Genomic DNA, 23,966 nt, shown 5'->3' on the forward strand with positions numbered 1-23,966 from the left:
ATGATCCTAATCATAGTTGTAAACAACTACTAAAATTGTTTGAATGAGAGTTATAATGTTTCGTTATATTAAGATCATAATTTGAGCCAAGAGTGTGTAATAATCTTTAATTGTGGTGTGATAAATAATTTAAGGATTTGAGATGTGATAAGTAAAAGTTGGGTGCCAATAGCAGCTATCTAAAATAATTATTAAAAAAAACATATTTCTCAACAAAAAATACAGTTTCTTAACATGAAACAATTTACTTGGTCAACACAACCACATAGACATGGTGGATTGCAAGTCTGTAACTTGGGATTAAAGAAAATAAAGCATTAAACAAAGGACCAATCTGAGATGTTGAGAGAAGAATCTTAATTTTCATGTCTGTATCCACTTTTGTATTGTTCCACAATTCGAATAATAGCATCTAGTAACCTTTATAGCAAAAGACAAGAGTAAAGTCTGTTGGAAACATTATTATTTTGTAAAACATATTACAGATGTAATGATGAGAACGTGAATCCATTATTAGTTACCTTCCTTTGTACTCTAAGAGAGATGTTTCGTAGGAGACTAATCATCCTAAGCCATAATTACTACAAAATAAAATTAAAAATCAAACTAGCCTTACTAACTTGGTAAGATTTCAAATCTTACTTGAGGGTCATTGGGCCCACATGAATTACGCAATCCCACACCACAGCCTTATACCATGCTCACTAAAAATCAGCTTATTCCAAAACTTCTAACCCTAGTGTTGAAGAATTGTGGACCGTCCGATCACTTTTAATGGGGTTTGAAGTTCAGAATGGGCTGATTTTTTGTGAAGTCATCCATACATTGAAAAAATGTTTAGCACAATGTTTGGCTCTCTTTAGGGCCTTCAAAAGCCACTCACCCTCTATATATATAGATCTTGATCAAAGGTGTTGAAAATGGATGGCTACGAACTCCCAAATTTAAAACTAGAAATCAAAGTTGTTAGAATTTTGTCCTCTGCAACCTGTGGCATCTTTTTGAATGCTGCAAGGTTGATGAGGTCAGGAAACTTTCCTTAATAAAGAAAGTGTTTCTCCTTAGAAAAAAGCACTGAACCAAGGGAAGAAAAACAGTAGAATTCAATTAATCCTAAATCCATGAAACATCCAAATAATAAGGTTCAAATGGCATCTACATAGAATGCTAATGGAAGATTGAAGCACAACCCTGTATGCAATTTTGATGGAACAAATCAATATTCCTGTCTTTACTGGTTATTCTCGTGAACGCGAAGTAATGGTTTAAGAAACACTTCCCAAGCCTCGTACCAGGAATTGTCTTTCACTCAAGCCACCGTAACGTCAGCCATCTCTTGTTCAGTTGTGCTTGGGACAACTGGGTAATACTTGTAGTGGAGTTCGCCAACATCATCCCCAGACATCTTCTTCCATCCACTTGGTCCTACATAATAAACTGAGAAGAGAGACACAAGTAGATATCAATTTCAACGCATAAATGAGAGAGAGAGAGAGAGGAGAGAGAGAGAGAGAGAGAGATTATACCACTAGCAACTCCACCACTAGCTGCATCTCGGAATGTTGCGTGATAAATGGCTCGGCGAGCAAGTTCTGCAGCTTCGTCGATGGACATATCATACCGATACCTGTTAGGACAACAAAATTTATATAAAACTAGAACGTGGCATGTGCAAACACACATGTATCAAAAGGTAGCATCTGTAATTTAAAACATTGATTAAAATGGTTTTTGAATTTTGAAAACTAACAAACATGATTCTAGGTTCTTGCGCTACAATTTTCTTGGTTTTTAACTAAAATGACCCTGATTATATTCAGTTTAAATGTTAAGGTTTGTGGGATCTAAAATTTGGTGTCAAGCCACTTCTACTCCACCTTCTCTCACAATAATAGTAAAGAAGAACAGTAGGCAAATTGGGTTGTATGAGAAGTTATACCCATTATCCAATACTCCATAAGCATATGGTGAACCAGATCCAACGGAGAATCGTGTTCCTTTTAGTCTTCCTCCTTCACTGTCTACATAATACAATCCGGGACCCTGAAATCCAAAAAAAAGACAAAAGATATAATTTAGCTGACGAGGCAGAGAAAACATTACGTGATAGATGAATGTTTTTATTACCGTTTCATCCCATCCAGCAATCATGGTACCGACAGACAGACCCATTCCACGGTACGAGTAGAGAATGTTGGTCAGTAACTTTGATGCTCCTGTAACTGAAATTCTTCGCTTGTTTGCCAGCTCATGCAAACGGCACTGAAAACAGAAAATGGAAGCAAACAAACCTTTTGATTAATTAATAGCTGTTAACTGATCCTTTTTTTTATTTATAATAAGCTATTATGGGTGCAGGGAAATCTAGTATGGTACACATGGGAGTGGGTTCAGAACCACAACTCTACAGTTCAATATTTCCCAACAATACATGCACCATATGTCGTTAAGTTTGCCAATTTCTTTAGACATAAAAGAATGTGATAGTGGATAATTAGGAGAGTCCAATACGCAATATTTGATTTGTTATAAAGAGTCAATGTGGGACCTGTTGAATGGTCCATACAGGTTCCATGCATCAGATTCTTAGAATCATCTTGGACCACTACTTCAATCGCATGGTACGGATTGATAGGCAATACATACATCACATATAAGCTTATTGGAAGAAAAAAAAAATACATTATAAATAATTAGATAATAGTAGTTGTAGTGTTGTACTATCATGTAAAAGCATGAAATTAAAAAAAAAATGGAGTACAGAAAAATCTAAATACAATTACCTTGATACCCAAATTTCTATGCCAAAACTGGCAATCGGCAGCTCCTCCAGCCATTGTACCAAGCATATAAGGATTGATTTCAATGATTTTCTTAACAGACTGAGATGCTGCAAACATAAAGTGGTTAGTGGAGAGAGTCACAAAACTTCCACAGATAATGAAACATTAAGCAATGTAGATAGTAAAGCAATATGAAGTTAAACAAAGCTAAGCCTGATTATTTGGATGCAATAGTAAGTCATTTTAGATGTGAGATCGCTGTCATAATTATGTACTTGAAAAAATTAGGGGCACCCAACTAAATTCTAATTGGTTATGAGTAAAGGTTTGCCTGATGGGATTCCAGTATAGAAACCCATGCTGTAACACATGCAGAATACCTCACATTATTGCTACGTAGAAAACCTTTATTTAGCTTCAAGTGTACAATCCAGTTTCAACCTTCACCTCAACAGGCCAAGCTCTGGAATTAGGCAATAACGTACCTTCACTCATTCAGGAATCCAGACGTTCAAATGTAGGGGTGGTTCAAAAAAAACAACAATGCCCTATCCCAAAGAATCGTGGTCTGCTAAATGAATCTTGTTCCTCCATTCCACTCTGTACAGAAACTATTACTAAAAGTGGGTTCATATCTGCTTTCACTATCTTCATCGCATTCTTAAGGATCTTTCTCTCTTTTTTTCTTTTTTCTTTTTTTGTGACAGATAACTATTATTAAAAGGCCGGTGAGCTGACCAAACTGAAACAGAAACAAACAAACTAGACAAAGCTGGAACCGAAACAAAACAAAACTAATAAATCTTACAAACCCAATCCCATTTACCCCTAAAATCTTCAAAGAACACCCCCTTTGATTCAACAAAATCTTACTCCAAAGAAACAGCAGCCTGAAAATGGATAAAATGATCTCCATAACAAACTTTCCTTGCCATAAAGACCCTGGCATTCCTTCTTTCTAGATCACCAAACAAATTGCAAAGGGGAGAATGCTACATAATTTTCATTTGAAGGCCAAGAAACCATACCTGAGCGAGTTCCAGCTCTCGAACAACACACACATAGAACTTGGAGAGCACCACAAGATACCAAAATGTGCAATAAAGTGGGACCAAACCTCCATGGCTCACTTTTTCACAACATAAAAAAAAATATTAATCAAACCATTACCATAACCAGAAAAGGAGGAGGATTTACAAAGATTGAATTTGATGCCTTAGCAGGAAGCCACAAGCCTAAAACAGAGTAAGACATGCGATAACTTTGAGTTGTTTCTTGAGTGATATGTCAAAATCTTTCTGTTCTAAAGACAACTGAATGGTCTTCATTCATCTAGGGGCTCTCAAGTTGATATCTAACAAACAAGAGGGAGAAAGGGTTGCATTTAATTCCCCCATTCATTTTTACCTGATTTAATGGTCGAAAAAGAAGAAGAAAGGAAATAAGTATATTAGAGGGGGAATTAAGGTATAGGCCAATATGAGATAAAAATAAAGGAACGTTGTTGAGATGGTCAGGCTTGTAACAGCACAACTGAGGAGTGCTGTAATTCAAAGGATCTAAAAGGTGAGAGAGGAAGGTTGAAATGACATGAAGGAGGTAGTAACAAAGGATATGAAGACATTCCTTGACTGAAGATATGACTCAAAGACAGAGCAGAATCACAATAGAAGATTCATGCAGTTGACCCCAGTATTTGGAATAAGACATAAGATGGGGATGATGACAATGATGAGCAAACTAGTCCTTCCTCAGTGAATTTAATCTGTAGTCCCTGGAAACCCATGACCTTGCGTTCTGATTTTACTTCTTGGACAACTAAAGCATTAGGCCCGGTAGTTGTTATTATCTACTAATGTGTTTATAGTTTCTACTACACTAGTCAAGTAGCATTATCAGGGTTTTGAGCTCAGTTCATATTGCTTCATTAGGGAAGTTATCCAGTAAATTATCACTTTGTAGTTCCTTCATTATACTTTTCCAATATGTCAGTTAATTCCAAAATGCTATTTATGTATTGAATGAAAACTTCTCATGTTTATAAGCTCTCATTTGGGTTATGGGCATGCCCCTACCACATGTAAGGTGATGTTCCATGCACACCATTCTTCACTGAAGGTCTTTATCAAAACATGCGCAAGGTCTCCGATGGATCAGAGCAAAGGTATTTGTTGGTTTGTCCAATACTGTCTAGTAATTTAGATATTTAAACTGAGATGTGATCTTTGAAATTTGTTTTGTTATTTGTCAAGGATGTGGAGAGTCTAAGAAGGGACATTAGTTAATATCCATTGAAGTCGAGCAGATTCGTGACCCTTCATGAATGTAGAGTGAGTTTAATGACAATTGACAGCATATTCAGAGAGTTGTGGAGAAGAAACATGGTCTTAAATACCAACTATTGGAGCCTCAGGTGATATTATTGTTATGTGGAATAAGGCATTTGTGAACATGGAAGATCAATAGGTGGTAAGGAATGTGAGTAATCTGGGAAGAGTTGGACAATGTTGCAGTGTTTTGGGACAGACCATGGTGTATGGGAGAAGACTTCAATGCCATTGAATTCTCATCTGAAAAAAGAGGAGGATCCAGCACTACCAGAAATATAAGGTAATTCGGAGAATTTGCGAATTGGTGCTTCTAGACTAGCTTCTTGAAGGGAATTTTCACTTGGTCCAATAGCCAGGATAATCCAGATATATCTAGATTGGATGGATTATTAGTTTCAAGTGAATGGGAGGAACACTTTAGTTCAATCTCTCAATTATCATTACCTAAACTTCCATCTAACCATTCTCCAATTTCTCTTATGGTTGCAATGTCATACAAGACTGCCTAACCCTATTCTGCTTCGAAGTATGTGGTTATTGCACCTGAATTTTCATGAAAAAATTACCAAGTGGTGGAGGACCTTCTCTTTCTCTGGGCCCAGGGTTTTGATTTAGGAGTAAGCTTAAAGCCCTCACAGAGAAACTGAAGATTTGGAATGGAAGCTTATTAGAAGAGATGAAGATCTAAATCTGTGTGAGGAAAGTCAAAGCTAATCCTTATAGGAAAAAATTAGGAGATTCAGCCTAAGAGCAGAGTTCCAAAAAACTAAAATAAAGGCAATACCAACATAAAATGTTTTTTTCTATTGGGATGGGAAAATAGTTAGAGTAGATCCAATCACATCTCCAAGCTAAAACTTATTGAGGAGGATCTTGAAGGGGATGAGGAGGGCTCGACAAGAGGTCTTTTACAGAAAAACTGTACATGGAGGAACATGTAGATCGAGCCCATCCAGATTTAGGTTTTGGCAGTATCACATTAGATAAAAAAGCTTGGCTTTTTATCAAGATTGAGGAGTGTTTCAATTAGTGGCTTCAATACCAAGATGGAAAGCTTCAGGGCCATGTGGATTTTCTAACACCTTCTTTAAGAATTTTTTAGGCATACTCTGCAATGATTTGATGATGATTGTCAACATTTTTTTTAGCTTTTCTGATTATTGTTCAAACAACATGTTTGTAGCTTTGATCCCAGAGAAACTAGATGTCAATGATATCTAAAATTTTAGGCCAATCTCAAGGGATTGACGAATAAAATCGTCAAAAAAAACAAATTAACCTAGGTTAACAGAAGTCATTCACTCCATAAGTGGGACAAGGAGTGTTCATTAGAGGTTGACAGATCCTTGATGGGGTTTTGTCTGCAAATGAAAGGCATTGATTGGTTAATCCGTTTGGGAAAATGGGGATTGTGCATAAAATAGACCAAAAAAGCATATGATCATGGAGTTGGGAATTCTTGACTTGAGAGATGTTTTTCAATCCTAAGAGTTTTGGTGAGAAATGGATAAGATGGATCATGAAATGTGTCACAGAAGCTTCATTCTCAATTTTGGTTAATGGAATTCAAGTGGGGTTCTTCAAGAGATCCCTAGGACTAAGGCAAAAGGATCTTTTGTCCCCATTTTTTTTGTCATGGTAGTGGAAGTCTTGGTCCATTTTGTACAAGACAATGTCCATTAGTGCCTTGTCTAGATTGTAGTGAAAGAAGAGGGTCTTATACTATCAGACCTCTAACTTGCTGGTGAAACTCTAGTCTTCTTCAATGGGTCAATGAAGCAGTTGAGATTCCTACGAAGCTTGCTTTGAGCGATCTAGGGATTGCCCATTAATTATTATTTTTATTAAAACCCTAGTTTGTGGGGACGAGTCAGTTTTCAACCTTTACATTTTAGCAAGGCCTTTTGTTTATCAAGTGAGATCCTTCCCATCACCTTATTCAGACCTTCCTCTTCGGTGCAAGATATAAAAGCAAAAAATATTTGGGACCCAACCATTGAAAGGATAAAATAGAGGTTTGGCTCATGGAAATGCAAGTGTCTCTTGACAGGGGGTAATAGATTTTGATCAAATGTACCCTAACAAGCATATCAGTGTACTTTTTTTTGTCCCTATTCTTGTTTCCTGGAAGTGTTGAAGTAAGGATAGAAAAACTTTCTAGAGATTTTTTTTTTCGTTTGAATGATATGGAAGAAAACCAGAAGGTGTCGGGAAATTTTGGCTCATGAACTCAGCATTACCATGCAAATGGCTCTAGAGAATTGGATGGATAAAGCAAGCTTGCAGAAGAGGGACGTCAAGGCAATGTACGACGAGAGTTTCTTTAGGTGGGAGAGTGGAGAGGTGAAGTTGATACAGGGCGGTGAGGGAAGAAAAGAAATTTGGGGAATTAGGAGTTCTGCATTAGAAGTCCTCCTATGGTGTAGTATTTGGAATGGCATTGTTAAGGTATTGCTAGACTTTCGAAAGAGATCGCATTTAGGGTTGTACAAGTAATAAAATTAGGCTCTAGGAAGATCATTGCTGGGACCCCAATTCCCATTGGAGGTATTTTCTTCATTTGGCAAGCCCTTTTGGATAAAATCTTGACTTTTCTGACCATTTAATCAACGGGGAATTCTTTACGTAGAGAGACTTTTGTGGACCCTAACACCTTTTTGTAGTATGTTAGGAAACCTGGAAGGAAAGGAACAAAAGAACCTTTAAAGGGAAGGATCGGTCACTTCAAGAAATGAGCATTAGCACATTAGGATTTTTATATAAGTTATTTGATGGAGAATTCAAAGGTGTATTAATTTATGTATTTTTAGGATTTTGTGTTTAAATGGAACCTTATTTGTCTAATTCCAAAGTAAATACTATTTTTTTCTTTCTTTCTAGCTAGTCAGGTCTTCTTAACCTACTTAATCCTTATCAATAAATTTATACTTATCAAAACAAAACAAAAAAACTCTTGGAGAATGTCATATGTACATAACAGCCATTATCTCCGATGCTCTTAAACAAAGTTGTTATTTAATGTCATAACAGTAAAATGACCCAACAATGGAACACCATTATATTTTCTGAAAACCAAAACGGTGCTGGGCATTGAAGTTACAACTGCCGTTAATTTTCGTTCAGAAACGATATTTTTAATCGTTTTATATACATCATGCACTCCTTTTCACATGAGGTTAAATTTAAAAAAGAATCACAAGTATTTATCTAGCATTGAACGCCCTAAAAACAGACTAAAAATGCTTAATTATCAAATACATACATATGTATCCACCCATGCTAGCCCTAGAATCGGCAGCTACCATGACTCCTTCCTTAAAAATGAAAGCAAGCGTCGTCGTCCCTTTCGCTGGCTTCACCATCTGTATAGCCTTTTTTTGAAAGCCATCAAACTGAAAAAAGACGAAACCAAAAATATCACATCTACAGATTGTTCTTCATAAAAATTAAAATTATAAAACAACAAGAACTCACGTCATTACTAGTGGGGAGCTCAAATGATGGGGCTGTTGAAAATCCTTCACCAAGCTCATTGATTCCCCTAAATAGTGTAGAAGAAGATGATTCAAGACCACTTGTATCAAGCTTCATGCTTATAAACCTACATACAAAAAGAGTTATTATTAAATACAATTTTAAATATAAAAAATTTCAAATACTAATACACTATTTTACAAGTTGTCTCTCTCTAGGCAGCCTGGTTTTCCAAAATTTGCAGAAAAAAAAATGAATTTGTATTTCTCTGCTGTCTTAATGATGATCTAGCACATAAGCAGAAATTATTCAATGTTTCCATGAGAACTTTATTTAGTTGGTGGTAAGCTATAATTTCTTGTTCTCGACTCAAATTATTATAACCTAATTCCTCGTTTCAATACTAATCGATACGTGTAGCAGAGAAAATTCGGGTTATATTAAGGTACATAAGTTCAAAATTTTCACATAAAAGAAAAAAAAAAACCTAGAAATCTACAAACACAACTATCTACTGGAGAGTTATTTTAGTTCTAAATCATTCAAATAAAAAACCCCTGAATCACAAGGCCTTGAATTTATCTCATTCGATCAGGTTTACTGATAAAAGCTACAAATCAATGAAGATTGAATATTAGAAAATTAAAAAGAAAGGTTAATAAACACAATGCGTACCGTCGAGACAGAGAGGAGAAATAATGGATAGAGAGACAGAGATCTGATACAGAGGAAATATGTAAGGAGTGCTACTTGAGAAGCAAGAAAATGTTAAAGAGGGTCCTATGTTCAGTAAGCCCAGTTGGTCTTGGGCTTGGTCCTGGGAATTGGGCTTTTTCAATGAGTCCAACCCACCTAAAACTAGTTTAAGCTCGGACAAGGACTGCAACCTGGGCGGGCTGGCCCAAACTCAATCAGATTCATGGGCGAGGCGATCGTGGACCGATTTATGTAAAGATGAGTTGAGTCTGGTTTAGAATATCTCAACCCAACCTCAATTCGGGTTGAGGGTTCGGGAAATCCAACTCAACCAGAACCTGGCGCTATATATTAATATATAAATATTTTTATATAAGTTATAGATTTTTTATTTAACCTTTTTATTTCATCCGATTACTATGGCTAGTGGACAATTTGATGTTATCAATGCGGAATTTGGTTTATTATGATTTCTCTAAATATTTGTATGAGATTTTATTTATTAGGGATTTTATTTTTGATTTTGTATTTCTTTTTTAAAATATAAATTTTTTTTTGTTGATCAACATGAAGTTAGGATTATTCCCAACCCAGCCAAATCATCCAAAATTATCTAACTTGGGCTAACCTGAGCTCAACCCAATTTTAAAAGATCAAGCTAGGATTAGCGAGCTTAGGCTAAATGGCCAGATTGAGGGTCTTGCTACTTGGGTTGAACCTGGGTTTATCCTCCAATCAGCCCAAGTTGCGGCAGGCTCAATGCCGGGTTGGGTTAAGCTTGAGCTGAGGACTTTCATGTGAGTTGAGTTTGGTTTACCCTCCAACCTGTCCAGGTTGTAGTCTTAGGGGTTATAGTTCTCGATGCCATCAAAGTTGTGATGGTGGGCCTCCCAAGATAGAACAATGATGTCCATAGGATGAGAATACAATCAATTATTGAGATTGACAGACTTGACTACATATAAATATTCTCAAAAACAAACACAGCTTCAATAATATGAGCTTGACTTTCAACTTGCTTTCCTCGAATATTGTCCCTTTTTTTCTTTTCTTTCGATCATGATGGAACCTAACCAAATATTCAAGGTTTTTCATTCACAAAACAATCACCCTTACTCGTGGGTTTGTTGAAATAGTGCTTGGACTTCTACTTGTTCTAGACAACATCTTCCTAAAGTTTGGCTTGGGTTTCTAACCTCTCTTAGGCTTTCCTTCAATAAGATTAACCTTAGTTTTGAACTCAAAGGCTTGTTCATTTTATCTATTACCATCTTTCTATTGAACTCTCGTAAGATCTTTGAGGTGCATGCATGTCCTTCCTTTTATGTATAAGATTGTTCTTGAAGTCCTTCCGAGTTTTAAATTTTTTACACTTTTTTGAATCTCTAGCAAAATTTTAACCTGGAGTAGGATATAATGGTGAAGTTACCCCAAGATTGGACTTCACATCGCACATCATGACGTGAAAGTGTAAGGAAACCATAGATACTTTTCCTCGAGATTCAAGTGAAAAAACATCCATGATTCCCATCCACTTTCACACAACACACCCTAACGTGAAAGTGTATGGGAACCAAAGATGCTTTTCCTCAAAATACAAATGAAAAAGTATCTATGATTCCTATCCACTTTTACTTAAGGGTGTGTGACGTGAGGTCCAAGCTTGAGGTCACTCCAGCACGACTCAACTACTCCAATTATGTAAAGTGATTTGCGTTCCCCAACTAATTGAGATTGTTAGAAAGGGGAGTGCAAAAAATTGGATTTCCAAATCGACTAAATTCTCTCAATAATTATCCTATCGTAAACAACAACAACAACATCATAAAAAATTAGTAGCAAAGATTTTCATCCTAATCCAAAATGATTATTCAATAGTGTATAACAATAGTAGACTAGTAAATTTTCAAAAGGCGCTATAATAAATTCTAGATATGGAATACGAGAGAGGAAGAAAGACTCGTTGATAATTAAGGTTCTTGTTCTACACAATGTCTTAAGAGTTAAACGCTATGTTACTCCTTGTGTTTGTTATTGTCAAGTTATGATGTTTCTCCTCTTAGCAATCAGGGCAGAGCTAGTAAGGAGCTGATGGGGCAATTGCCCCCACAAAACTTTGTGACACCCCTATATTTTCAACTAATTACATGCCCCATTTATCCCCACTCCCTCACCTCTCTCCCCATTCGCCCCCACACCCTCACCTTCCTCCAATTCCCCACCCCTCAATTTTTTGTTGATGACATTGCCTCTTGATGGGGCCTTCTCATATACTAATTGGAAATGATCAAAATATCATTTTCTTCAATTTCTAACTAAAATCATCTGAATTTCTCTCTAAATTCATTCATCTTCAAGTTCTTCAACCATACAACTAATCATAATTTGCCCCCATTACAAGAAAATCCTGGCTCCACCCTTGATACCAATCCATCTTTTTTTCTTTACTAACCAATGCAATATTAGAGAATAATAATATGTTTTTTTTAGTCAACAAATGAAATTGTGGATTTTTGCATCCACAGAACTAGATTGTGGATGCAAAAAAAATCTACACCCACCTCAAGGTTTTGATTTGGATCAAAATCTCACCAAGAAATCATATAAAAATAACAATAAGAAAGGAAGAAAAGATAGACAATAATATTTTACAGTAAAAATGCCTACAATAAAGGGTTTCATGGGAACCATTCCACTATATTTTATATTTCATTATTAAATGGTTGGTTTCCCATTTTTCATCTCCCCTTTTTTTCATAGTCATCGTTTGATCCTTTCCGTTCATATTTGACAATAGTTTTACTCATTAAAAAAAAAAAAAAAAAGCCTAATTCTAAAAAGAATCATAATCTTCCTCAGATTGTAATTGATAGATTCTTCTTTATCCAAACATAATAATTATCCATAATATATTGATATTCTTTTTTATTAAATAAGATTAAATCTTGATAATGCGACTTGACATGATTATATACCTCGAGTTATATGCCGAGTGACACAACAACCTAGATATGAGCGATTTTATCCTTTAATAGTTGATATATGGTAATGCAACTTTAATGTTGTGGGTTTAAGTCCAGTTTATCTATAATAAAAAATATTTTCTCCTTTAAATAAATAAAAAAAGATAAAAAAAGAGAGAGGAAAGACCACATTTTATGTCTCTAATATTGCCAAATTGCCATAAAAATTGGTCATCACCCACTTAAAATTTATTTATTTTACAATACAATTAATTATACAATAATGTCATTAATTATTTGGGCAACACATACATCATCTTATGTGTCGCCCTCCCAAAATTAGGTAAGTGGAAGCTGACAAGCACAGGGAACCCGAAAAGTCCATGAGTAATAATACATATTAATAGTACTAGAGAGCTGATATTGGCACTTCAACATTTGTTTATTGCACCCCAATTTCTTAAATTATTTATCACACTCCAGTTATAGATTGAAAGACACCATTCAATCATTACAAAGGATTGTCTCCAATTATTATTTCAACATTAGAAAACATTATAACACTCATTCAAATAATTTCAGTAGTTATTTATTATTATGATTAGGCTCATATAAATCTTAAAATAAAAAAAATAAAAATCTAATAAAAAAATGAAACAGAATTACTATTGGCTCCTCAACTTTTACTCATTCTCAACCATGTATACTTATTTTCTCTATTTTTAATTGGGATGTCATAAGTAAAAGTTGGGGTGCCAATAACAGCTCTCTAATACTAATAATACTAATATGAGAAAATGGGCTGTTTCTATGGCCAAGGCCATTGAATCATGAATGTTTCGTTATTCCTTAACAGTTGAACTTAAAACCTCAAAAATTAATGTTTATTTGGATTCACATTCATTGAATTTAAACATTTTTCCATTATGTATTGGGACCCATTGCTTTCATATTCATGAATCCCTTGAAAAATCACATAATTTCAATAATCACCGACCATTATTCCAAAGATCATTACTTTGCTTCAAATGATTGTACTATAAAGTATAATGGCATCGTAATTAATAATTAATATATATTGAAGAAATACAACAAAGCACATGATATTAATTTTTGTTTATCTCATTTCCTTCTAGTTGTGGTGTTAGAATGAACGTCAATTACAAGTGATCATGATTTCTCTTTATCATTTCTTAAACATGTTTTTTTATATACTTATTTACGATTTCAAATAATTGATTATATAGCATCTGCCCATCCATTAATAAAAAAGAATCTCACAAATTCAATCTTGAGGGATTGGCTTAATGGTAATTTCAGATCGATAAATGGTTAATGTTCGTAGGTCGTGAGTTTGATATCCAATATGAACATTAATTTCTCATGGGCCACTCGTGAGAGTGCACCCTCACTTATTTGGTGTGTGTGATGTACGAGCATTGCACGTGCCCTGAGATTAATCCTTGAATAAGATCATAGTCAATGAATTGGGTAAAGGCCAGATACGAGTCACAGGATACTCGATTATTTATATAAAAAAAATATATCACACATTTCAAATCACTATTTAGGTTAACCAAACAGATAGGCCAATATTCAGACTATTTATGATTTAAAAAAAAAAAAACCCACTTGACAAGTTAATGAATTCCAAGTCAGCACCATTATCAAGTAGGTCAAACTCTTTGGAGTTGGGCATTGTTATGTAAAGTGAACCCACATTCCCAAGTCCACTTCAAACCAAACTTTAAGTACACCCATCTGTCATATTTCAAATATATTCTTTCTCTTAAAACAGTATATTTTATTATCTTAAAAGGTTGTTAGCTTAGAATAAAATATCTTTTGGGGGAGAATGTTAAGAAATTAATCCCTATTTATTAAACCAAACATTTGCAGATAAAAAATAGATAAGAGAAGCATCTTTATGTAAGAATATCATTATGTGATGTGACACATGCTCTAATCTAGACTCTAAGATGTGACACCTTTGTTTCTAGTTTCTTTTATTCTCCTAACCAATACGAGTGTAGCTAATGTCTAATGTATGGCCATGATTAGGCCCACGAAGACCTAATTTTTTTATGCATTTACCAAAATAACCCTGAACGTCGAGGAAGATTGAAGGTGACAGTCAACTTAGTAATGTTTAATTATTGATCTCATTAAAAATAATTCTTTACATATAAGAAAAAGAGAAATTTATCCGACAAACCTAATTATTATATTTTTATTATAAAAATTCTCTTAGAGTTCTGAAAACTCCAAAGTAACCTTACTTTATAAAATTTATTATCCACCAAATCTCACTTTATCAAGTTTGTTACCGAGCAAATTCAGAGTGGAGATCCATGTTATATAATTCAAATTTATGGGGTTGATTTGTTACTTAACATACTTTAGAATGAATTCTAACCACATCAATGTGTGGCATCCAAAAACACGATCTGATACCATATGATTATAAAGAAAAAAAATTCTAAGAATTAAAAAAATAAAAATTTCACATCTAAATTTTAATTTTAAATTTGGGTATTCAATAGTCATCCATTTTCAACACCTATGATCAAGTACAAAGAGATTTTCTTTTTCTTTTAAATATGAATTTTTCCATGAAATCCATAAGTTTGTATTGTTGGATTTACTGATTCAATAATCATGTAGCTCAACAACTCTTAAATTCTTATTAAATTAGTCATGATAGTGTGATTTATAAAATAATGTTTGTTTAAATAACAAACTTGATAAAATAAGAGAGTTTTTGAAAAAAAATTGCAACAGATAAGTTTGTCAGATAAATCTTTATAAGAAAAAAGATAGAAGAAGACAACGAAGACATATACATTTTCTTATGGTGAAACAGTATTGGTTTCCTGTAACATAACATCAACATTTTTGATCAATCTTATTGTATATCGTGGATCCAACATTGTTAGTTGACAAAAAATCTGATTTGAAATGTGAGACTGAAACTATAATAAATTTATATCAACTTGGGATATAGATGTAAGATATAAGAACAATTTTATAATTTTAAAAAATAATTAATATTTATTTCAGTGAAATGGTCAAATAAAAATATATTAATTATATAAATATTTAAATAGCAGATTTTGTCAATTCTCTATGAGTTTGGTACATTGTCGAGCTGAATTAACCGAGTTGACTCGATGATTTGCCGAGTAGATTCCATCAAGTTTGGGGCTCGAGTCACTTGAAATACAAATGAACCGAGTCGAATCGCCCGCGTTATCATTTGATCATTGAACGAGTTTTAAAACTATGATCGAATCGTTTGAGAGGGGTATTTCAGTCATATTTGGACAATATGATGGATTACCTGACAAACCAGAAATTCGTCATTGTCGGCCGATAAACTGGATGACCAAAGAGGCAAAAATTCCAATCTTCGTTTCGATTATTCTTTTTAATTAGACTTTTAATAATAAATATAATAATATATATAGTTAAAAGTAATTTGAAATTATTTTAATCTTCCCTATTTTGGACGCATTGTTAAAAAAACAAAATAAAAATTGGTTCATCTCTCTCTCTCGTCTCAGTTTCTTCTCCACTGCGCGAAATCCACCTAAAAAGAAGCTCCTGTGGAAACCCTAAACCTAGTTATGAGATTGACAGAACGATGAGATGAGAAATTTATTAACAGTTTAAAACGTAATTTCTTCGAATTTGAAGAAATTTGTACTATTGATCTCTAATCAATGCTGGTCGATGAATCCTCTTTGGAGGATTTTGTTTTTTCGGGTATGATTTCCATTGTTAACCCTAGTTTTTTTTCCTTGTTTGTTTGTTTGTCTGTTTGTTTCTGTTGTTTTAGAGGTGTACGAGATGTAAAAAAAAAAAAAAAAAAATGGAAATTTTGTTACAAAGTTGTTATTTTTCTGTGACAGTGATGTTATTCGAGTGTGTATACGCAAATATTCGTCTTTTTATTGGAAGATTTTCAATATCTGATTGATATAATTTGAGATCTCAGTTGAAAAGGGTCACTTAATTCACGTTAATTGAATCGAATTTGTTTGATTAAATTTAAATTGGAATTGAATTGTAAGATTTTTCTAAAATTTAATTGTTTTTCTTGTATTGTGGTTAAAATCCAATCGTAGATGTTTGGCTAAATGCCTAAATCGTCTCTTTTTTCTTTATTTTGGAATAAATTTCATACAGTTAAATCTCCTTATCATCAAAAGTGTAATTTCTGGTTTAGGTTAATGAGAGGGAAAAAAGGTGACTATAATATACTAGTTGCTTCACTGGGCAATTTATGTTAATTACTGTAAATTGAGTCCTTAATTCTCTTTTCTGAGTATGGAATTGTATTCAAATTGAACTAATTGATGGAAGAGGATTCCATTTTCCCCCCTTTACTAACCTCATTTGAATTAAATATCTTATGGTGAATTTCAGAGTAAATAGACTTATGCAAGTATTTTTGATTGAGAACGATGGATGTTGCTGAGGTCGAAGAAAGCCTTTTTGCAGCCAGCGATGCCAAGGTATTAACAAAATTGTATTCTTGGGTGTAACTTGTTATGTTTGTTAATGGTATTGTGATGGTGAGGGTGGAGTGTACAGTTTTGAGCTGCTAAAAGGATTTAGTATTAAGCAGTAATTATTATTATTATAATAATAATAATCATTTTATTATTATTATTTAAACTTCTTCTTTATTCTACTATTACTAGATTTTGATTGTGGAACACTTTCTTTTCATAGCAATGGGTGTACTTTGTTATGGTTGTTATTAGTTAATTTAATATAGATTGATATTTTTTTTTAATAGTTTCTTCTTTCCACAACTACTAGATTTTTTAAATGGAACAATATCTTATTATTTTTTAAATTTCATCTTTCTTCCACTATTACTAGATTTTGATAGTGGAACACTTTCTTTTCATAGCAATGGGTGTACTTTGTTATGGTTAGTTAATTTAATATTGATTGATACTTTGTTTTTAATTAATAGTTTCTTCTTTCCACAATTACTAGATTTTGTAAATGAGACACTATCTTTTGATCGCACTGTCTCTACCTTGCTATGTTTAATGATTATGAGGATGAGTGTGGGATGTAGAAGAGTCGTTTTTGTGAGCTACTTAACATCATTATGTTTTACGTGCATTGCATGCTTTAGATTTTTACAAGGTTGCAGACAAGCTATAACATCAAAACCCCTCTGCCCCTAAATGAGAAATAAAACAGGAAATAATAATTTGCAATTTTTTGTATGGAGTACATATAGTACCAATGTTTTATGAATTTGACTTTAACATGGATATTTCATTTTCCAAATTCAACTCAGCTGAGTCCACTGAGAACTAACTCATTTTATAACAAAGTCGGTGGATTTATGCTTGACCGTTAATAACAAAAGTGGATTTTGGATTCAGCACTCAAGGTCCTACCTTTACCGGGTTGTTCCGGCTAAGCATATACCAACTAAGAAATATTTCTGTATTTTGTTTGGGGTGGGAGAAATATTTAATGTTTCATAGTTTCATTTACCGAAGTGAAATGATTAATGACTTTGGGGTTTCACATGCAGTTACATGGAGGGATGTGTAGAATACTTTCTGTGACTGTTTGCAAAATCTTGGAAATTTTTCCGGTCTTAGAAGCAGCACGGCCAAGGAGCAGGACAGGTATCCAGGCCCTATGTTCGTTGCATGTGGCACTCGAAAAGGCCAAAAATCTTCTTCGGCATTGCTCAGATTGTAGTAAACTTTACTTGGTATATTTTCTGTTCTTTCCTTGCAAGTGTAAAGATTTCGTTATCAATAAGAGTTGAATTTTGGTTAATTGTTCTCTTTTTTTTTTTCAGAGTAATGATTCTGGGAAGTGCTGTAATTGAAAGTTTTGAGTTTCAACTTTCAACCATTGTTTTGTTACTTCCTATTAGAAACGAAATTAAGTCTTCGTAGTATCTGCAATTACACTAGGAGTGTGCTTTACACTAGTGTACTCTAAATGCATATCCACTTTGTTCCCAAGAGCCCATTGGTCTATAACTTCGTTGAAAATATTTTTCTAGTTAAGAAAATCAATAAGAGCATAATTAAGATCAAAGATACTCCCTGGTATTCAAATATGGATAAAAGTGCAATTCACATGATGTGTAATAGCTAGGAGCTTCTCTTGGCAAATAATTTTTCACCATTTTTTAGTTCGTCCATCACTTTGGATTTTCCTGCAATTGTGATTTGGGACCCAAGGGACCCGTCTAAGGTAGCTTTCTTCATATTCTTCACGAATACAGAAATCTTAACCATGGACAACATCATCATCTGGGGTATTGTCTTTGTTGGGTTTGCTCATGCTATTTGGTTTCACCTCATTGTTTTGTGTTCAATCTCCATTGGTGCTTTCCTAGATAAGTTATTACCTTGTTTATGGGTTAGCAGATCTTGGCCCTAAACACTATAGACAAATTTTATAAAGCTTGTCCTCATTTGTTGTGGGTTGAGAAATCGGGAAGGAGAGGAAAAGCTGTGCATTTGAAGACATGGGACACTTGATTCAGAAGGTCATAATATCCATTATGGAATTTAAGGGCGTATTCTTTGAAGATTTCTTATTTAAGTGGGAGATTGTCTATAGGGGGAGTAAGTAATGGGTTTGGTTTCTTGACTTCCTGCTTTTTTTCTTCTTCAAGGTAGGTCTGCTTGACCTCCTTTTTATGCATTTTTGCACTTTTTCTAATAAATGTTTTAGCCTTATAAAAAACATTGTTGTATGTATGAATGATATATAGTGGCAGGTCATCAGGTAGATGCACATTCAGAATTTAAATGATACATATTTATTGAAGATTGGGTGTTTCTTAAGAATTTATTCCCTGTGTGAGCTTACTAGGTTTTCCTGTTAGACTATGATTGGATATATTACATGATTCTCTTCTTGTACATGGGCTAACTCAGCCTCTGCTTTTTCTTTCCTTAATAAAATGTAACACTTATAAAAAAAATAGGTATATTACATGATGTGTTCCTGTGGGACTCTACAAATTACGGGAGTAGAAAGCTTCTGGATGGCATTGCTGCATAGATTCAACTTTTCTCTTCATTTTGTATCAGTTTGAACTTTTTTAATGAATTATTAATTGATGGCATTTTTTTAGGCTATAACTGGGGATTCTGTCCTCCTAAAATTTGAGAAGGCGAGATGCGCTCTTATGGATAGTCTTAAACGCGTTGAGGATATTGTCACACAAGCTATTGGTTGTCAGGTAATTGACATAAATATTATTTTGGTTAATTATCATACACTTGCACAGGCATTTAATATTTTCTTTTATTTATTAGTAATCGCCTCAGCTTTCGATGGACGTACTCTTTATATACATTCGTTGATCTATACACCTAAATATTGTTATCCTTCTGATTACTTGCAAATATTGCAACTGTTGGTCCAAATAGTTCAGGTTCTTTCTAGGTATTCTTCTTCTAAGATCCCCCTCTGTTTGTACACATCTCTTGCAGATATTGGAGATTGTAAATGAACTCCAGGGGACTATATTTTCTCTTGATCCATCAGAGAAGCAAATTGGTGAGGAAGTGATTCAATTGCTCCAGAAGGACAGAAAATCTAACAGCAATTGTAATGAAAATAGTGAACTCGAGACCTTCCACCAGGCTGCCTCAAGGCTTGGAATTACTTCTTCGAAAGCAGCTCTTACAGAGAGAAGAGCTCTCAAGAAGCTTCTTGAAAGAGCCAGGATCGAGGAAGACAAAAGGAAGGAATCTATTGTGGCTTACCTTTTACATCTCATGAGAAAATACTCCAAGTTATTCAGAAGTGAGGTCTCAGACGGCAATGACTCACAGGGATCATCCACTCCTTGTTCCCCCACTGTCCAGGTTTCGGGTTCTTTTGAGGAATGTAGTGGGACCGGGAGGAGTGCCCAAGCTTTCCAGAGTCAGCACTCAAAACTGAGTTCATTAAATTTTATGCTAGTACCACCTGAGGAATTGAGGTGCCCAATCTCATTGCGGCTCATGTGTGACCCAGTCATTATCTCATCTGGGCAGACTTACGAGCGTGTCTGCATCGAGAGATGGTTCAATGATGGACACACCACCTGCCCAAAGACTCAACAACAACTCTCCCATCTTTGTTTAACTCCAAATTACTGTGTCAAGGGTCTCATTTCTAGTTGGTGTGAACAGAATGGTGTGTCTGTTCCTGACAGTCCCCCGGACTCTCTTGATCTCAACTACTGGAGTCTGGCATTGTCAGAGTGCGACTCCACAAATTCAATATCTATGGCAAGCATCGACTCTTGCAAATTAAAGGGAGTTAAGGCGGTTCCTCTGGAGGATAGTGGTGTCATTGAGGAGTTTGAAGAAAACAGACTAAGAGATGTGTCCTGTCAGGAGGACTGTGAAGTGGACATGTTTGACAGATATGAGAGCTTATTGGATATCTTGTGTGGAGAGGAAGATATAAGTAGACAATGCGAAGTGGTAGAACAGATACGGATATTTTTGAAAGTTGATGAAGAAGCCAGGATTTTTTTAGGGGCCAATGGATTTGTTGATCCGCTTGTGAGATTTTTGAGTTTGGCTATTCATGGGGGAAACGAGAAGGCTCAGGAAATCGGAGCTATGGCTCTCTTCAACCTTGCTGTTAATAATAACAGGTGTGTTCTGTTTTCCTGGTTATTATGCTTTTAAAATGGTCGATTATATTTTATGGGAACATGATGGCTCTTAATGTGATGGTTGTCATGCCCATCATAGCCTGTTATAATTGTTCAAGAGAGCTGATATTGACACCCCAACTTTTACTTATTACACCCCAATTAAAAATAACTGAATAGTTGAAATAAGTAAAAGTTGCGGTGTCAATAGAAGCTCTCTCATTTTTTTTTGGCTAGATTTTTATTTTTTGGATTTAGGATTTTATTTGAGCCTAATCATAATACTACTAAAATTGTTTGAACGAGTGTTATAATATTTTGTAATGTTGAATTTATAATTTGAGCCATACCTTTGGAATGTTTGAAGAGAGTGTTTTAATCTTTAATAAATAATTTAAGAAATTGGGGTGCAATAAGTAAAAGTTGGGGAACCAATAACAGTTCTCTTGTTTTAACATGACAGCATAATGGGCTTCATGGTTTTAAGATGGTTGTTATGGCCCTTGGCAATTATATTACATGAGAGTTATAATATTTTGAGCCTAATCATAATACTACTAAAATTGTTTGAACGAGTGTTATAATATTTTGTAATGTTGAATTTATGATTTGAGCCATACCTTTGGAATGTTTGAAGAGAGTGTTTTAATCTTTAATAAATAATTTAAGAAATTGGGGTGCAATAACAAAAAGTTGGGGTACCAATAACAGTTCTCTTGTTTTAACATGACAGCATAATGGGCTTCATGGTTTTAAGATGGTTGTTATGGCCCTTGGCAATTATATTACATGAGAGCATGAGTACTCTTAATATGATGGTTGTTGTGCCATTACAGCCTGTGTAATATGTTCCAAAATAGCGACATACGGGCTGCATATTGTAATTTCCTGACATTCTTCTATTATTAATACTACTTTCCTAATTTAACTTTATTTTTATTGGACTTAACGGCCCAAATTTTGAAAAAAAAAAAAATGAATATGCGTTGGCAATTTTTTAAGAGTCAGACTAGCCTTGCTAAGTTAGATTTCACCCTTACCTTGGTCCTTGGGCTCACCTTGTGACATCCAAAAACATGATCGGATGCTTCAGGGTTGGAGAGGACAACGATTCTATGTACTTTGAAAAAAAATAAAAAAGGTATTTTTTCACCGTTGAATTTTAATTTTATAGTTTGGAGATACGTGGAAGTTTGGTAGCCGTCCATTTTCAAAACCTTGGATCAAGCCCTCCCAAAATATTGTTTTTTGACATTTTTTTTTATCAGAGTTTTTTTATGAAATTTAGAGGGCTGTAGTAATGTGGTAATACATTTGAGAAAAACAGTCCTCAGTAAGGCTTAAAATCTTCACTAAGTTGGTAAGGAAAATGTTTCTCTTTTTTTAAAGCCTAGAATTGTAACTTCTGATACAGACATCACAGTTTATGACAATCACTATTTTGGTTGATCATCATTAACTCCTAACTATTTGGGGTTGGCAACATGAATATGATTTCACCATCTGATTCTATATAGAGTTATAGCAATCTACCACTATAATTAGAGCTTATCCTAACTAGTAACTACAATTGCTGCTACTGTGACCATAATCTCTCCTGGAAACAAGATAATGAGAATACGTACTTCAAGGTGATGGGAGAAGTCGCAGTTCTCATTGCGACTTCTGTATTGTTCTAAATGTGGACTATATTTAGACCATAAATGTTTTTTAGTTGTGACTATATAATGTCTTTTAGTTGTGACATTATATCTTACAAAATAAAATATAATGCTTTCATTTTGTTTTCTACCCTTGCGTGTTTAAGATGATTTTCCAGCCAAGTACATCACCCTATATAATACCTATAATCCCTCAAATAAAAATTCTTACTTTATTTGTTCACGCTTTTCAGGAACAAGAGGATGATGTTATCTGCAGGAATAATTCCGCTTTTGGAGGAAATGATTTGCAATTCGTACTCCTTCGAATCATCGACTGCACTCTACCTGAACCTTTCCTGCCTTGAAGAAGCCAAGCCCATTATTGGATCAAGTCCAGCCGTTCCCTTCTTAATCCGGCTCCTCAAAGCCGACTCTGAAGCCCAATGCAAGCTTGATTCCCTCCACGCCCTTTACAACCTCTCCACCTACTCACCCAACATCCCCAACTTCCTCTCTGCCGGCATTATCGAAGGACTTCAGACTATTGTCAAGGGTCTCACTAACCTCGCATGGGTCGAAAAGGCGATTGGTGTCATAATAAACTTAGCCACAAATGAGTCAGTAAAAGAAGAAATGATATCGGCACTCGGTATTATTAGTGGGGTTGCTGCAATATTGGATTTAGGGGAGCCCATTGAGCAGGAACATGCAGCCTCGTGTCTTTTGGTTTTGTGTAATGGGAATGAGAAATGTAGTGAGATGGTGTTGCAAGAAGGGGTGATACCTTCATTGGTCTCAATATCCGTGAATGGGACAAATAGAGGGAAAGATAAGGCTCAAAAACTGCTGAAGCTGTTCCGGGAGCAGCGTCAGCGGGAACCATTACCCATTCTGATCCAACAGCAGCAGAAGCCTGAGAGTAGTGCCAGGTCAGCGCCTACACCAGATATGAAGCCACCATGTAAATCAACTTCTAAGAAGATGAGTAAGTCTTGGAGTTCCATATGGAAGAGCAAGAACTACTCAGTTCATCAGTGTTAGAGCTCCACCACATTGTTTAAACTTGTAAATTTTTGTTATAAATTTTACTTTCCTCTTTTTGTTTAGGAACTTTTACCATGCATTGTTTTATTTGTTTTTCCTTGAAAGAAAAAAAGTGTAAAGGCCAATATAATTTTAGAATTTTGTTTTTCTTTCAGTTAATTTTCTTCATTTGGGTTATAAGGGAGGCTTCAAGAATATAATTTCTCTGGATAGATGGATATGGAGTTTCGAAACCTCACCTGAGGAGTCGGGGTTGAGGAAACTTTCGAAAGAGCAATGTTTGATCACCCTAGTATTTACATGATGGTTTAAGGTTTCTGTACAATCTTATAATTTGTGTTTTTCGGCTGAGACCAAAACAAAAATTCTATGTT

At 34.7% G+C, this 23,966-nt stretch overlaps 2 protein-coding genes across 2 annotated transcripts; one reads left to right on the forward strand and one right to left on the reverse strand.

Annotated features, from left to right (window-relative positions):
* Positions 1-1,085: 1,085 nt before the first annotated feature.
* LOC147398552 (proteasome subunit beta type-5-like) lies at positions 1,086-9,392 on the reverse strand. The gene is made up of 8 exons (XM_086447774.1): positions 9,263-9,392; positions 8,588-8,714; positions 8,376-8,505; positions 2,784-2,890; positions 2,128-2,262; positions 1,940-2,043; positions 1,527-1,627; positions 1,086-1,437 (listed from the first exon to the last, which is right to left on the reverse strand). The coding sequence occupies exons 2-8, from the start codon at positions 8,702-8,704 to the stop codon at positions 1,310-1,312; spliced, it is 822 nt and encodes a 273-aa protein (XP_086303900.1). The 5' UTR covers positions 8,705-8,714; positions 9,263-9,392; the 3' UTR covers positions 1,086-1,309.
* A 6,350-nt stretch (positions 9,393-15,742) lies between these two features.
* Positions 15,743-23,746, forward strand: LOC147398553 (U-box domain-containing protein 45-like). The gene is made up of 6 exons (XM_086447775.1): positions 15,743-16,011; positions 16,675-16,763; positions 17,813-17,998; positions 19,385-19,492; positions 19,746-20,905; positions 22,800-23,746. The coding sequence occupies exons 2-6, from the start codon at positions 16,713-16,715 to the stop codon at positions 23,587-23,589; spliced, it is 2,295 nt and encodes a 764-aa protein (XP_086303901.1). The 5' UTR covers positions 15,743-16,011; positions 16,675-16,712; the 3' UTR covers positions 23,590-23,746.
* Positions 23,747-23,966: the final 220 nt, after the last annotated feature.

Source organism: Akebia trifoliata, chromosome 7 (genome assembly GCF_017979445.1).
Source record: "Akebia trifoliata isolate Shusen 1 chromosome 7, ASM1797944v1, whole genome shotgun sequence".
Classification (NCBI taxonomy): domain Eukaryota; kingdom Viridiplantae; phylum Streptophyta; class Magnoliopsida; order Ranunculales; family Lardizabalaceae; genus Akebia; species Akebia trifoliata.

Coding starts and splice junctions, on each gene's coding strand:
- LOC147398553 (XM_086447775.1), top strand. CDS start 16,713: ATGGATGTTGCTGAGGTCGAAGAAAGCCTTTTTGCAGCCAGCGATGCC. Junction 16,764..17,812: donor TTGCAGCCAGCGATGCCAAG/GTATTAACAAAA, acceptor TTTCACATGCAG/TTACATGGAGGGATGTGTAG. Junction 17,999..19,384: donor ATTGTAGTAAACTTTACTTG/GTATATTTTCTG, acceptor GCATTTTTTTAG/GCTATAACTGGGGATTCTGT.
- LOC147398552 (XM_086447774.1), bottom strand. CDS start 8,704: ATGAAGCTTGATACAAGTGGTCTTGAATCATCTTCTTCTACACTATTT. Junction 2,891..8,375: donor TAGCATGGGTGGATACATAT/GTATGTATTTGA, acceptor TTATGTTTGCAG/CATCTCAGTCTGTTAAGAAA. Junction 2,263..2,783: donor ATAGAAATTTGGGTATCAAG/GTAATTGTATTT, acceptor TTCTGTTTTCAG/TGCCGTTTGCATGAGCTGGC.